Genomic DNA, 13,418 nt, shown 5'->3' with positions numbered 1-13,418 from the left:
TGCGATGCCCCGCTCACCCTTGGGGTGCCGAGCATGGCCCTCGCCCTCCCCGCAGGCATCCTGGGGGTCGAACCCCCTCTTTTCCAGGGGTGCAAACCCCCCTGCCAATACCCCCCCGGGTCAGAGGAGCATTTTGGGGCTCCGTAGCATGAACGGGGTGGGGGGGGCTCAGTGTGACCGAACTTCCAAATCCAGCCCAGCCGGGAGGAAACCGGTTGTGCCACAATGAGCCCTGGCCTCTGCCAGCTGTGAATGCAGCCAAACCAGTTTGGATGAGCCACCAGTGCCATCACCGGAGCCCTTCACTGGTGGGCAGCCACAGAGTGAGAGGCTCCCCGGAGAGGTAAGCAGCCCTGGTGCAGTGCCGGGAGTCTCTGAAGTCTCATAGAGGGTTGAACAGAACTGCGATGGGGGGTCCCCGGGGAGCATCCGTGCTGTCTCCCTGTGGCTGGGGTGCACCCGTTTGCATTAGCTTTCAGTTTGGAAATGGGGGGAGAAAGGGGAAATGGGGGCAGTTTGGTGTGGAGCTGCTGGGAGATGCGAGAGCCCCAGGGGAGCTGGTCCCTGAGCTCGGGCTGGCGTGTCTTTGCAGGTGACAGGGACAAGGATGGCCGTGGTGATGGCCACTGGGGACAGCCTGGACCTGAGTGAGGAGTGGCAGGACGAGGACTTCCCTGGGTAAGGGGGTGATGGGAGTGGCACCCCCAAACCCGCTCCCCACCCCCCGCCAGGTACCACTGACCCCCCTGCTCTGTCCCTGCCAGGCCCCTGCCGGAGGGGTGCCCGGGGGCCGGCGGTGCCCCGCAGCGCATGCGGAGGCGGCTGCCGGCGCTGGAGTGGACCGAGAGCACTGAGCGCTCACCGGACGCCAGCATCGACATCGACCTGGATGCGCTGGAGACGCCCTCGGGCAGCGACAGCTTCGAGTGGGAGGGTGAGACCCGGCTGGGGTGGGGGCGCGGGGGACCCCCCGGGTTCCTCCCCCTTGGTGCTACGCTAACCGGCTGCCCGCAGAGGAGCTGATGCACACCTGGAGCTTTGCCAAGGGGGCTGGCAGCCAGCGGGTGCCAGACATGGAGGACAAGCAGCCAGAGGAGAGTGTGGATCTGAGCGCAGTGGAGCCCTACAGCGGGGTCCTCACCCATGGGGGTAACGCGGGGCTGGGTGCCTGGGGTGGGACTCCTGGGTCTCCTCCCTGAGCCAGCTGGGTTTTCGGAAGGGGACGATAGGTGCTGGCTGTGCCACCCTCCACTCTGGCCAGGGTACCATGGTGAGGGCTTCGGTGCCATCCTGCTTTTCGCTGCCTGCCACCTCCCAGACAACAGCATCCCCCAGTACGGCTACGTGATGGAGAACCTGCTCAGGTGGGGTCCTGGGCGGGCTGGGATCTTTCCACATGCCCCATGCCTCAGTTTCCCCAAGCTGACAGGCCGGGCTGTCCCTCCAGGTACATTGTGGGCACCCTGGAGAGGATGGTGGCCGACCGCTACGTCCTGGTGTGCCTGACTGGGGCGGCAGCACGGGGACAGATCCCCTCCTTCGGCTGGATGAAACGGTGCTACCAGGCTATGGATCGGCGGTGAGCATGCAAGGGCTCCCAGTGAGCATGCCGGGCAGGGGTGGCAGTGAGCGTGCCAGGATCACAGTGAGCCCTGGAGCATCCCGGTCCTTCCCAGGCTCCGGAAGAACCTCCAGGCTGTGATCATTGTCCACCCCACCTGGTACATCAAGGTGCTTGTGACGCTCTCCCGGCCCTTTCTCAGGTAGGGTTGCTCGCACCCGCACGTGCAAGGCCTCACACAGGGACGTTCGCCTCCTCCCTGGGGCTTCCCATGCCAGCTCCTGGTGAACTGGCCCCATCACACAAGGGTGTAATGAGCTGTGGGGGCCTCGGTCCCCCCATCTCGCCCAGCCCCACCTTCAGCGGCAAGGTCCGGTTCGCTGCCAGCCTTCGGGAGCTCTCCCAGCTCATCCCCTTGGAGCCCACGCATGTCCCCGAGCCCGTCCGGCGGTGAGTCCCCTCTGCAGGGCTGGGGGCTGGGGGGGTTCATGCGGTGCCGGCCACAGATGCTTTTCTCTCCCCATAGGCTGGAACCAAGCTGGGATGGCAGCCGGGATGTGATACGGTGACAGGGACACACAGGGACAAGCAGTGGCATCAGGGGGTCTCAGCATGCCCAAAGCAGTCCCTGAGCACCCACAGGTGAATAAAGGACGTGGATGGGAGCACAGTGCCAAGCATGTGTGGGGTGTCTCGGCTTTTCCAGGCAAATTTGACAGCCCTAGTAGCAAAGGAGGGAGGCGAGGAGCCCCGGGCAGCTTGCGGACACGCTCCTTGGGCCAGCACAAGGGTTTTATTTCAAGGGTTGTTTTTCCCAGAGGAGGGAAAACCTAATCAAGCATCGGCACTTGCTTACCAATGCCGAGCGTGCTGTGGGGCTGGAAGAGCCCAGCTCCGTGCAGGAGCATCCCACGTGGCGTGGAGCATGGTGAAGGGGAAAGCCTCTGCCACCTGGTTGCGATGCCCGGCATGTGCTATTTAATATTTAATCCCGGCGCTATTTAAACTATATACACCCGCGCCCGAATTCGGGAGCCCGAGTCCCTCCTCGGGTCAGGCCCCGTCCTGCCTCGGCCAGTGCCGGTGAAACCCCAGTGGCAATCCCGGGCAGAGGTAACCCCACTGTGGTCCTGCCTCTGAGGTGGCAGAGGCTGTGTAGTTGTTTTTTTTGAGCTCTGGAAAAAAAAAAAAAACCTAAAAAAGAAGGAAGGTGGCAGTTTGCCGGTGGTGGAAATGCCGGCTGGAGACACCGCGGGCTCATTGGTGGTGTTGGCGCTGAGCTGCTGCCGCTGAGACACTGAAGCACCGGGGTTTAATCCTGGTTTTGCTCTTCTACACGTGTCTGGGAGGGCACCAAATCAGCCTCCGCACCAGGACCGGCCTCACCACGATCCCACGGGGAAACCGAGGCACTGTGGCCTGGTGCCAAGAGGGGCCCATGCGAGACACCGGCATGGAAAAAGGGAAAACCGGGAGGATTTGGCACATCTGGGCTGCGCCCGGCAGCTCCTGGCACGCTTCGGGAGGGTGGCTGCGTCCTTTCGGCTGAAATGCCAGTCGGGCATGAGGTGGGGGCTGCCATCCCCGCTCCCTCCCCACGTCACCAACCCGATGCCTCTGGGAAGGAGGGATTTGCCAGGGCGATGACGACCAAAAGCCACTGGGAGCCAGGTGAGGATCACTCTGCATAAATTACCGCGGGGTTCAAGCACTCGAGGTCGGCTTCTCCTCCAGTTGGGGGATCAGGCAGTTCAAGTTTGGGCTGAAAAAGCCAGGAATCTGCAAAGTCCAAGAGGCTGGGTTACGGAACCACACAAGTGGTGGCTCGTTTGGGTGTGTTAATTAGTGGTGGTGCCTCAGAGGAGGACAGCGGGTGCTCAGGGCTGCCACAGCCGCTCACAAGGCCGTGTACTCACACACTACAAGACCCGGGAGTTGCTCCACTGTCGCTCCCGTCCGCCCTTGGACCTCATCTCCTGGACGGCACCGGTCTGCGGGAAGGGTGCAGAGATGTGTCATCACCATTGTGAGACTCATCACCCAAGTGTAAGACCTGTCCCCCAAACATAAGGGCGCTTCACCCCACCCTGACACCCATCACCCAACCCTGAGACCCACCACCCCAAAAGCAACACCTATCACCCAACTGTGAGACCCAGCACCCCAACAGTGACACCCGCCACCCAACCGTGACCCACCACCCCAACTGTTCACATGGGTAGGGTACCATGGGCAGGCCTTCGCCTGCGGCCATGTCGCCAGAGCCGATGTGTGTCAGGTGGATGAAGTTCATGGGCTCGCCGATCATGGAGCGGTCAATCCGTCTCCTCCTCTTCTTCTGCAAGCAGATGAAGGTCATCAGCCCCTGGTGAGCCCACGACTCCAGTACCCCAAATCCTCCCCAAACCGGCCAGGCTGAAGCTACTCACGGGCTGTGGCTTCTCTACGACGCAGCAGCCCAACTTGTGCCAGAAGTCGCTCATATTCGCGGCAGCCAGCTTCCCTCCGTGCCGGGCCAGCTGCCGGGGGGAGCCGCGCCGGTGCAAAGACCCCCACGCAGGGTCACTCCATAGGGATGGGTGGGGGGACCTGGTCGGGGAGGCACAGCGTGGAGAGGAGCAGCCGGCTGTGGGTGTGAAGGGAGGGGTGATGCCTGCAGTCCTGACTCCCCAAATCGACCCCAAATCCATGTCCCATCGACCAAACGGAGCCAGAGACCCCTGGGTGACCCCTGGCATCACAAAGACACCCCCAAGGGACCGCAGGCATCACACAGAGACCCTGAGGGACCCCAGGCATCACAGTGAGACCCTGAGGGACCGCAGGCATTGCACAGAAACCCCTGGGTGGGCCCTGGCATCGCACAGAGACCCCATCTGTCCCTGGCCCCTGCCCCCGTGCAGGACGCAGCTGAGGGATGCTGCGGCAGGATGGGGGGGGCACGCAGGCGGCCATAGCAAATCCCAGCTCCCTGAGCCAGGCGGCTATAAATATCCCAGCCTTTCCGAAAAGGGGCCAGAGGCTGAGCTCTTCCGCTCCAGCTTGAAAAGCAGATGGGGGAGAAATAAACAGGGGTTCTGCCTGGCTGGCGGGATTCTACCCCAAAACCCCATGGCCCTGGCTGGGATAGCCAAGGGGGGTGTGGAAACAGGGGGGTTCACCCTCCCCACCCCAAGGAGAGACAACTCCTTCGCTGCAAAAGCACCCAGCAGCGCACACAAAACTCACTCACCCACCCACGAAGGGCCGCAGCCTGAGCACAACCCTATATCAGTCGCCGGAGAGTCCCCACGCTGGGGTGGGGGACAGCTAGTGGTGGCGCCAAGGCAAGGCCAAGTTTTGCTGGAGCTCAGCCTCCACGGCAGACGGGTGCCGGACCCCACCGCGCCGGCAAACAGGAAGACTCCCTTCCTCTGCCCCTGCGCCGGCGACGCCGGATGGGTCCAAAGTCTGCAGCAGCCGGCTGGCGCTTCCTGCCTGCGGCAGGGAGGAGCAGGGCCCGTGGCCACGGCTGCTGGGTGCTGGGGCCAGCAGCACCCCAAAATGGGGTGCTAAACCCTCCTTGGGTGCCCAGGGATGCTCCGACCCCACGGGATTGCATCACTTTGGTGCTGTCCCCTTGCCAGGGCCAGCAGGCAGGATCTGGCCCCAGGGTGACCCAGCTGCCCCCAGGAACAACCCTGTGGCTGGACAGCACCCGCAGCCCATCCCCTTGGCGTAAGTGCACTGAGGGAGAGTGGGCGCCCAGCCGTGCCCAGTCCCCCCACCCAGTGCCAGCCTGGGCCTGGGTCCCAGCAGGGAGACTTGAAGCACAACCGAGGCAGCCCCCCCAGAGCCCCCCATTGTCCCTCACCCTGGCAGCCAGGCCCCAGTTCCCAGCCACCAGCCCGGCGAGCGCAGCTGCTGAGAACAGGCAGGTTGTGACACGTCCAGGGTGGCGTAAACTGGGGCCATGCCCATGCCAGACCCGCGCACTGGCACCCCCCCCGGCCAAACTTGGCCTCTCCCCTGGGCTGCGGACAGACAGACGGACAGAGTGGAGTGGGGGGGGGGGGCTGCCTTTTCTTTTCTAGCCTGATTTCCTTAGGAAATGAGGCTGCCGGAGTCAGCCTCCGCCATAACACCCCGGCTCACTGCCGATCCAGCAGCGTGGCGGAAACGCCTTGGCGGGGGTAGCCCCCAAATTCGACATTGCAACTGGTCCCCGGAGTGCTGGAAGAGCCTCCATGGGGAGCCCCAGGAGTGGGCTCAGCCTCGTACAAGCTACCAGTGAATCCCCATGTAAACCCAGAGGGGTTCAAGCTGCCACGACCCCCCCGCTTGGACCCCTCCTTCCTCCCCCCAAAACCACCCCCCCAGCACCCACCGGGCCTCACGTCCTCACGCCCAGCGAAGGGTGACGGCTGGGGCTGGATCCAGCCGACCTCCCGGTTCCAGGCAGTTGTTGGCAGCGGGTCCCGCAGGCCGCTGCTGCCCCAGTTCCCCTGCCCCGTAGGGGTCTCACGCGTCCCCCTCACTGGTTGCCCACCCCTGCAATGAGTTGTATCCAGTCTCAGCCCACCTGGTTGGAGGGGGCCTGGCCCCGTGGTGGCCCCAGGGAGGGTGGTTTATGGCGCGGCCCGTGCCGGCACACACAAAATGACTTCCCTGTTGGGAAACCACCGCTCGGCGGCTCTGCGTCACCGGCGGGGGACCGGGGAGAGAAGCGAGGCTGTTTGGGGGGAGCCACTCCAGGCCCCCCAGCACTGGGGTACACCCACCCCAGGGGTGCTCTCTGGGGTCCCCCCAAGCTTGGAAGGGAGGGCAGTGTGCTGGGTGAGAGCCCTGGGACCCCCCTGGCTGTGGGCCCCGAATGGCCGGGATGGTGTGGCAAAGTGGGGGGAGAACCCCCTTTGCGTCAGACGTGGCTGCCAGCCTGGGGGCACCGGGTGCCGGCAAGGGTGGGGGGACTCGATAGGGCTGGGGGGTGCCCAAAGGGCTGGTGGTCCCGGGGGTCACTCTAAGGCTGAGGCATCCCAGAAGGGCTGGGGAATCCCAGAAGGGCAGGGGACCCCAGGGGTCCTGGTGGGGCTGGGGGGTCCCGGCGGGGCTGGGGGGTCCCGGTAGGGCTGGGGGGGTCCCTGTGGGGCGGGGGAGGTCCCAGCAGAGTTGGGGGTGCCAGCAGAGTTGGGGGTCCCGGCAGGACTCCCCCCGTCCGACCAGGGGTCTGTCGAGGGGGTCCTCCCGCCGACCCCCTCCCGTCCCGGTGCCGCCCCCGTACCCTCCCCGCCTTTCCACGGCGCTTTCAGGGGCCGTTCCCCGGGGTCGCACCCCCTCGGACCGGTCCCGGTCCCGGTGGCGGTTCCATTACCTGCCCCAGCGCAGGGTGCGGGGTCCCGGTGCGGGGTCCCGGTGCCGGTGCCGGTGCCGGTGCCCAGCTCGCAGCGGCCAGGCGTGGCCCGGCGAGTGCGGGACGCGGCGCTTCCCCGCCGCCCGGCTCGGCTCGGCGCGGCCCGGCCCGGCCAGGAGCACAGCTCCCACCCTGGACACCGCCGGCATTGCAGGGGCCACCGCCGGGCGGGGGGGAGCCGGCGAGGTCGGGGGTCCCCGGGGTCCCGGCGGGGGTGGGGGTCCTCGGGTGCCGGTAGGGCTGAGGAGTCCCGGCAGGGCTGGGGGGTCCTGGGGAGCTGGGGGGGGGGGGGTCTTGGCAGGGTTGGGGCCGTCCCTGTAGGGCTGGGGGTCCTGGGGGTCCCGGTAGGGCTGGGGGGTCCCAGGAGGGGTGGGCGTCCTGATGGGGATGGGGCTTACAGGGATAGGGGTCCAGGGACTCAGCAATGGGGGGGGCCTTGGTAGGGGTCCCTGGCAGTGCTGGGGTTTCTGGGGGTCCCAGTAGGGCTGGGAGTCCCTGGTAGGGCTACGGGGAGGGGGGGGTTGGCATGACTGGGGGTCCCCGGGCATAGCAAAGGGGGGTGTCCTGGTAGGGCTGGGGGTCCCCAGCTGGGGGGTCCAGGGGCTCAGCAATGTTGGAGGGCCCTGCATGGCTGGGGTTTCTGGGAGCACTGGGGAGGTCCCAGGGGTTCTGGTAGGGCTGGGGGTGCCCAGCAAGACTGGGGGTCCCCACCAGGGCTCAGTTATGCTCCCGTTTGCTCCCGAGTCTTATTCCCACTTTTTCCATGGATGTGTCAGGGGACCAAAGCACCCGAAAGGGTGGAAATCCCCAGACCACCCCGTGGCCGGCGTCAAGCAGCATTGCACCACTTCCAGCTCGGGGCCCTTCCGCTTGCACAACGCTCGCCGCGGTCCTGCCACCGCCACTAACACCCGCCATGGCCCTACCACCGCCACTGCCACCCGCCATAGTCCTGCCACCACCACTGCCACCGGCAAAATCCCACAACTCCAGCAACTGGCCAAGCTGGACTGGGACCTCCGGGGTCTCCAGCCCGCTCAGAGGGACCCAGGCAGGGGACACCCCTGGGTGAGCCCCAGAGTGTCCCTTCCTGCATCAGCCCCCAAATCCCAACCATCCCCATTGCTCCCACTCCAGAAATCCCAAACAAGGCGGCACTGTCCCCGCTCAGTCAGGTGTCTGTCCTGCGCCTGTCCTGAGCCGTTGGGGCAGCCCTGGCTGATAATACCCCGAGTGTTTGAGACCTTGTTTCAGCTGAAGAGCCCTTTTTTTTTTTTTTTTTTTTGCTTCTTGTGCTGCCAGAGGACCTTGTCCCCCACTACAGCCCCCCCACCCCAACGATGTGTCTGCTGGGTCTGAGCAGCCCTCCTGAAACCACCAGGTCCAAAGCCGCTGCAGTGAAGAGATTTCGGTCCCTGCGGTGCAGAGGGACCCCACATCACCACCTCCCCCATCTTCACCCATGGGATTTGGCCCCAAGTCCCTTCTCCTCTCAGGGAGGGACGTCATAGGTTTGGGTTGTCACACGTGAGCCACCCCCTTCAGTAGGTGACACCCCGAAGTGAAGGGATTGGGCAGGGGGATGGGTCACATCCAGCTCCCCACAGGGCTGCCCAGCCAAGCCGCACCCCATGGCCTTGGGATCCCCAAAACCACAGCAGCTTGACCCCCTGGAGGGATCAGCATCCTTTGCCGGGCCTCTGGTTGGCATTTTCCCCGCACCAGGCACTGGCGGGGCCGAGCTGAGACCGGGTCTATTTAGGAGCAGCGGACATGGGATCCTCTTGGCTCATGGCAGCAGCAGGGAGAGGAGGAGGAGAAGGAGGAGGAGGAGGAGGCAGAAATAGCCCAGCTGAAAGCCGAGCACTGGCAAAAGGACTTGGCACCAGCTGAAAAGAGCAGCACACAGGGAATGGAGAGTAAAAATGAGAAAAAAAAAACTAAATCCCAAAGGAATGTTGATCCCAGGCAAAGCCCAGAGGAGAGGAGGGCGAGGGCTGCTCTCAGCCTCTCAGGTGTGTGGATCCGGCCTGTGCCCCCCCAAAAAGGGTGTTTCAGGGCTCAGCAGTGGCCAGGGCAGGGAGATTCACAGGTCGGAGGGGTTGCACTGGGGTTTTCTTTGCTGTCCTGCTGCCTGGGATCCCCATCCCTCCGACACCACATCAGCGCAGGGGCTGTGGTCATGGCCCAGTGCCCACGGGTGCTGTGGTGGGGAGCAGGGGGTAGCAGGGCTGCACAAGGTGCCCCCCATCCCTTGGTGCAAAGCAGCCCTTCTCCCAGCCCTGGCAGTGATGTCGGCTTTGGGTGTCTCCCTCCTATTTCTAGCTCCACATCTGGCTTCAAACACAAAGCCAAGATATTTTTGCCATGCAGCATCAGGACCAAACACCTCCAGATTCAGCAACGCTGCAAAAAAAAACCCTTATCTGGGTTTTTATGCACCAAACCTCCCTGCGCTTGATTTGCAAAGAGTCCTCCTCCGGCCCAAAGTTTGGGGGTACCACAGCACCCTATTTCTTTGCCTGCAGGTAAAAAGAAACGTTTGCCAGCTCCTTGGAGGCTGAAAATGATCCATTATCCCCCCAGATCGTGAGCTGCAGCCTTCAGGAGTGAATCGGGAACCGCTGCAGAAAATCTCCCATCCTCTGTAGGTTTAATATATCCCCATCTTGGGGGTCCAGTGCGCAGGATCCCCTCCTGCACGTCCACGTCGGCCGTCCTCCCCCTCCCTGGCGCGGGTGGGAGCTGCTGACTCATCTGCCTGTCATCTCCCACCCCCTGCTCCGACGAAGGGGAATTCATCGGGCGGCTTCGAGGGGCTGCATTGCAGACCCAGACGCGCCAGCAGACAAAAGCGACGCTGCGACACCCGCGGCTTCCCAGCACAAAGAGCCTGGCCGGCATCGAGCCCATCCATCCATCCTCGACAGGTAAGGGATGGTGGGATGCAGGCTGAGGGGGATGAGAAGCAAGAGGATGCTTTATTTTGGAAAAGACTTGGGTGGAGGGAGGCATTGGCACCCCAGGATTTTGGGGGGGGGGTGAGCAGCAACCAGCAGGGATTAATCAGATTAAGATATTTTTGCCCCCAAGGGACAAGCGGACCACACCGATCCAAGGGGAGATGCTCTTTCTTGGGGGTGACAGGCAACGCAGGAGGGTATTTTTTCCCCGCATCAATTGCCTTTTCTGGATATTTGAATTTTTTATTTCATGTCACTAAACTCCCTTTTCCCCCCTTTGAAGCTTTAAAATCCATTGTCCGCAACAGCCATCAGCATTAAATAACTCACTGCTGCTGTGCAGAAAGATACCCAGGGATACATCCCCAGAGAGGAAGCTATTTCAAAGCACCATGGCTCAATTTCCCCGGGGGGGGTGTGACACAGGAGCCTTTCATAGCCTCTGAGTTACATCGGGAATCTTAAATTTAGCAGCTGGTCACCCCTCATCGCACAGACCGGGAGTGAGAGAGGGTGTGATTCAAGGTATGTCTGAATCATCCTTTAGGATTCCAATTCCCAGGGCTTAAAACCGGGGAATCGGTGGGGAAAGGAGGATATTTTGGGTCCGTCAGTTGATTTTATTTTTTCCCCACCTCTGTTGTCAAATGTGCAGAGGTGCATGACATAATTCTGCCAGGGAAAAGCAAGTCAGCGTGGCAGTGACTCAGCTCAGGCCGTGCCGTGCCGGAGAAAAAGCTGAACCACATCTCCTCCCGCTCTTTCCCAATTCTCCGTGGATCCGGGTGGGGTTGCGGGAGGGGCTCTGCGGCATGGAACAGCAGCATGGAATAGCAGGATGGCATGGCACGGCAGGATGGTGGGCACACAGCCGGCACCAGCAGGGTGGGTGGGGTGCGATGGCAATGCCGAGCGATGCTTCTTCCAGCCCTTTCTAGAGGGTTCGGTTGTGGTCCCCTGGGGCAGTGAAATGCCATGCAGGCTGGGGAGGGAGGGGACAGCGTGGGCTCTGTGGGTGGTGGGGGGATGCGCAGGGACCCCCTTTCGCTTCCCGCTCCATGGGGGGCTTGGCACAGGGAAAGGGTGAGACCCTTCTGCATGATTTGGTGGGAAAAGGGTTCATTTGGATCCCAGTTCCTGTCCCTCCAGGCAGAGCGGGATGTGGGGGACAGCCCGTCTCTGCTCCCCACTGATGCCACCCCACAGACATCAAGCTGCCCAGGATGGATGTCGGGAGATGCAGTTGGGAAGGGGCTAGCCCCCACCCTGGCCTTCCTTTCCACGATCCCCTTTGTGCGGATGGGGAAACTGAGGCATGAGGTGACAAGTCCCATTGTACACCCCTCCAAATTAGAGCTCAGAGAAGGGCTGTGACCAAAGCCATGGATAAGACTAGTTGTAGGGCTCAAGTGTGCATTTAGACCGACCCTATAGTCAAACCTCCATGACACCATGTTCTCCTGCCCCATCGATTGTTTTTTTGGGGGGGTATCCTGTAGAATTTGGTCAATACGGCAACGCCTGAGAGTTTCGGCTGCTTTGGGGCAACTCCTGTGCCTTTGGTAGAGTGTTTCTCCTCCTCTTCTCTCCCCTCTCCCCCTTCACCTTCACAGCCCGAAAATGCTGGACACCATCAGCAGCCAGTACGATTCCTTCATCTACTGGAGGATGCCGATCCCACGGCTGGATGTGGCGGAGCTGGAGGTGCTAGGGCTTAGTGACGTGGCCCTCTACAAACCCAAAGGAGGGCTGGGCAAGCTCGCTGGCAAGCAGGATCAGGTCAGCCAGGACATCTCCAAAGAAGAGGACAGTCTGCTGCAGTTCAACAGCTTTAATTTCTGGAGAGCTCCTATTGCCAGCATTAGCTCTTTAGATTTCGATCTAATTTGAAGCCTTCCTTTCTGCCCTTCCTCACCCCCCTGCCCTCTCCTTCTCTGCTAGGCATGTGAGGATTTGGTTTTGTTGTCGGTTTGGAGGTTGTTTTTTGTGTTTTCAGGCAGTTTTTGGCATCACTAATTAACTCAGCAGTTCACCCTTGCCCTGATGCTGATGGGCTCCCCACAAAGCTTCAACCTCTCTCCAGCTTCCCCCTCTTTTCTTCCCTTCTTGCAGTAGCGCTGGAAACACCACAATGGTGCAAGCAGGGGTTAACAGTGGAAATATGAGGGGAGGGGGCAGAAACAGCCACCCCATTGCCCCAGGTCCACATGCCAGTGGGTGTGGGAGATGCTGGGGGGTTTCTGCCACCACCCTGCACCCTATGGCTGTGTGACCGTGGGCATCCCCGTGCTCTAGGACAAGCGTTTGAGCTCATTTCTCATGTGCTTTTTTAAGAAACTAATTTGTGCAAAGGGAGCAGCGCAGAACTGATGGGAATCATCTTTGCTTTGCAGACAGCATCGTCCCTGCTCCTCTCCCAGGGACACAGAGACCCTCTGTGCTCCTCTGGCCCAGTTTCTCCAAAAGCCGCTTTGCTCCTTAACCTTCCCCTCGGGAATGCAAGGTGGAAGAGGCAGGGATGTGCCCGGGACAGGAGCACAAACCTCTTTCTTGAAAGAAATAATCTCTTTGAGCCCTGTGGCTTGAGCCCAAGCAGGAGAAATGATGGCCAGGAGGGTAAATACACATGGAAATGTTCTGACCTTGCTTGATGGGGTCAAGGCTGGATGTTCACTGCCCAAAATTTGATTTTTCTCTCGCTTTTTTATCCCTTACGTGCTTTATCCCATGTGTGACTCCCAACTGGGACAGAGGCTGGATACATCATGGGGTCTATATGGGTAATGGGGGCTGAGCTGAAAGATAAGATGGAGAATTTAGTTTGATCTTACCCTGAAATGAAAACATTTCTGGTTCCCCACTCAATTAATCAACTCCTTTAAATATAACAAAACAAACAAACAAAAAAATGCTGCATTCACTCAAGTGGAAGCCTTGCATTTTCCTCGAAGAGGTTTTCACCTGCGCTCTCCACAGGCTGAGGTTTATTTCTGAGCATCATCTCAAAATGGGGAGGAAAAAACCCCAACCCTGAATCATTTTTGGCTTTTAAACATTTTTTTCCCCATGTTTTTTTTCTGGGAGAGTGAACACGACTAGTTTGTCTTCTTGAATGTGATTTTTTGGGGTTTGATTGGGGTGATGTGGAACATCCCAAATCTGTCCTAAGAGTTGGAGGGGGGACATGGCTGGGGGGAGGCTGAGGCAGCACTTAAAAGGTGCCCCAAAAAAAGAGGCAAATATTGGGAAAATCTGCACTCCATTATGAAAAGGGAGCACAGCTCTCCTGTAATCTTCAGAAATGACCCAGCCTGCTGACTTTGAACTACCAACGTAAAACCAGAGGTGAAAAATGTAAACTTTCCTATGCAGAGCTGTTTGATTTCTGTGTTCCCAGCTGGGAAAACCCACAGAAGTATTTATTATGAAGCTTTAAATAAAATTATTTAAAAACATACTCATTCCTGTGGACACTTAAAAAATCCATGTAGACTGGCATCAAATT

General features: G+C 60.6%; 3 protein-coding genes across 11 annotated transcripts; 2 read left to right on the top strand and 1 right to left on the bottom strand.

Annotated features, from left to right (window-relative positions):
- The first annotated feature begins 99 nt into the window (after window positions 1-99).
- On the top strand, window positions 100-2,234 carry BNIPL (BCL2 interacting protein like). 2 transcript variants are annotated; one of them, XM_069794176.1, is made up of 9 exons: window positions 100-343; window positions 593-678; window positions 765-934; window positions 1,015-1,149; window positions 1,262-1,364; window positions 1,448-1,579; window positions 1,677-1,763; window positions 1,913-2,011; window positions 2,088-2,234. In XM_069794176.1, the coding sequence occupies exons 2-9, from the start codon at window positions 608-610 to the stop codon at window positions 2,128-2,130; spliced, it is 840 nt and encodes a 279-aa protein (XP_069650277.1). In that variant the 5' UTR covers window positions 100-343; window positions 593-607; the 3' UTR covers window positions 2,131-2,234. The 2 variants fall into 2 exon arrangements, with proteins under 2 accessions (XP_069650277.1, XP_069650278.1); XM_069794177.1 differs by having other exon boundaries at window positions 100-678.
- Window positions 2,235-2,516: 282 nt separating this feature from the next.
- CDC42SE1 (CDC42 small effector 1) lies at window positions 2,517-7,076 on the bottom strand. 7 transcript variants are annotated; one of them, XM_069794187.1, is made up of 6 exons: window positions 6,912-7,076; window positions 5,946-6,091; window positions 3,991-4,187; window positions 3,789-3,899; window positions 3,478-3,552; window positions 2,517-3,340 (listed from the first exon to the last, which is right to left on the bottom strand). In XM_069794187.1, exons 3-5 carry the CDS (start codon window positions 4,042-4,044, stop codon window positions 3,481-3,483), a joined length of 237 nt encoding a protein of 78 aa, XP_069650288.1. In that variant the 5' UTR covers window positions 4,045-4,187; window positions 5,946-6,091; window positions 6,912-7,076; the 3' UTR covers window positions 2,517-3,340; window positions 3,478-3,480. The 7 variants fall into 7 exon arrangements, with proteins under 7 accessions (XP_069650288.1, XP_069650287.1, XP_069650282.1 ...); XM_069794186.1 differs by having other exon boundaries at window positions 5,928-6,091; window positions 6,912-7,075; XM_069794181.1 differs by lacking the exon at window positions 6,912-7,076 and adding an exon at window positions 4,794-5,038 and having other exon boundaries at window positions 5,928-6,067.
- A 2,671-nt stretch (window positions 7,077-9,747) lies between these two features.
- Window positions 9,748-13,370, top strand: MLLT11 (MLLT11 transcription factor 7 cofactor). Of its 2 annotated transcripts, none has more exons than XM_069794178.1 (2): window positions 9,748-9,880; window positions 11,527-13,370. In XM_069794178.1, exon 2 carries the CDS (start codon window positions 11,534-11,536, stop codon window positions 11,801-11,803), a length of 270 nt encoding a protein of 89 aa, XP_069650279.1. In that variant the 5' UTR covers window positions 9,748-9,880; window positions 11,527-11,533; the 3' UTR covers window positions 11,804-13,370. The 2 variants fall into 2 exon arrangements, with proteins under 2 accessions (XP_069650279.1, XP_069650280.1); XM_069794179.1 differs by lacking the exon at window positions 9,748-9,880 and adding an exon at window positions 10,335-10,438.
- The last annotated feature ends 48 nt before the right edge of the window (window positions 13,371-13,418 follow it).

The sequence above is a fragment of the Haliaeetus albicilla genome, chromosome 10, assembly GCF_947461875.1.
Source record: "Haliaeetus albicilla chromosome 10, bHalAlb1.1, whole genome shotgun sequence".
NCBI lineage: Eukaryota > Metazoa > Chordata > Aves > Accipitriformes > Accipitridae > Haliaeetus > Haliaeetus albicilla.
Note: the sequence above shows the minus strand (reverse complement) of the source record. Positions and strands in the feature narration are given on the sequence as shown.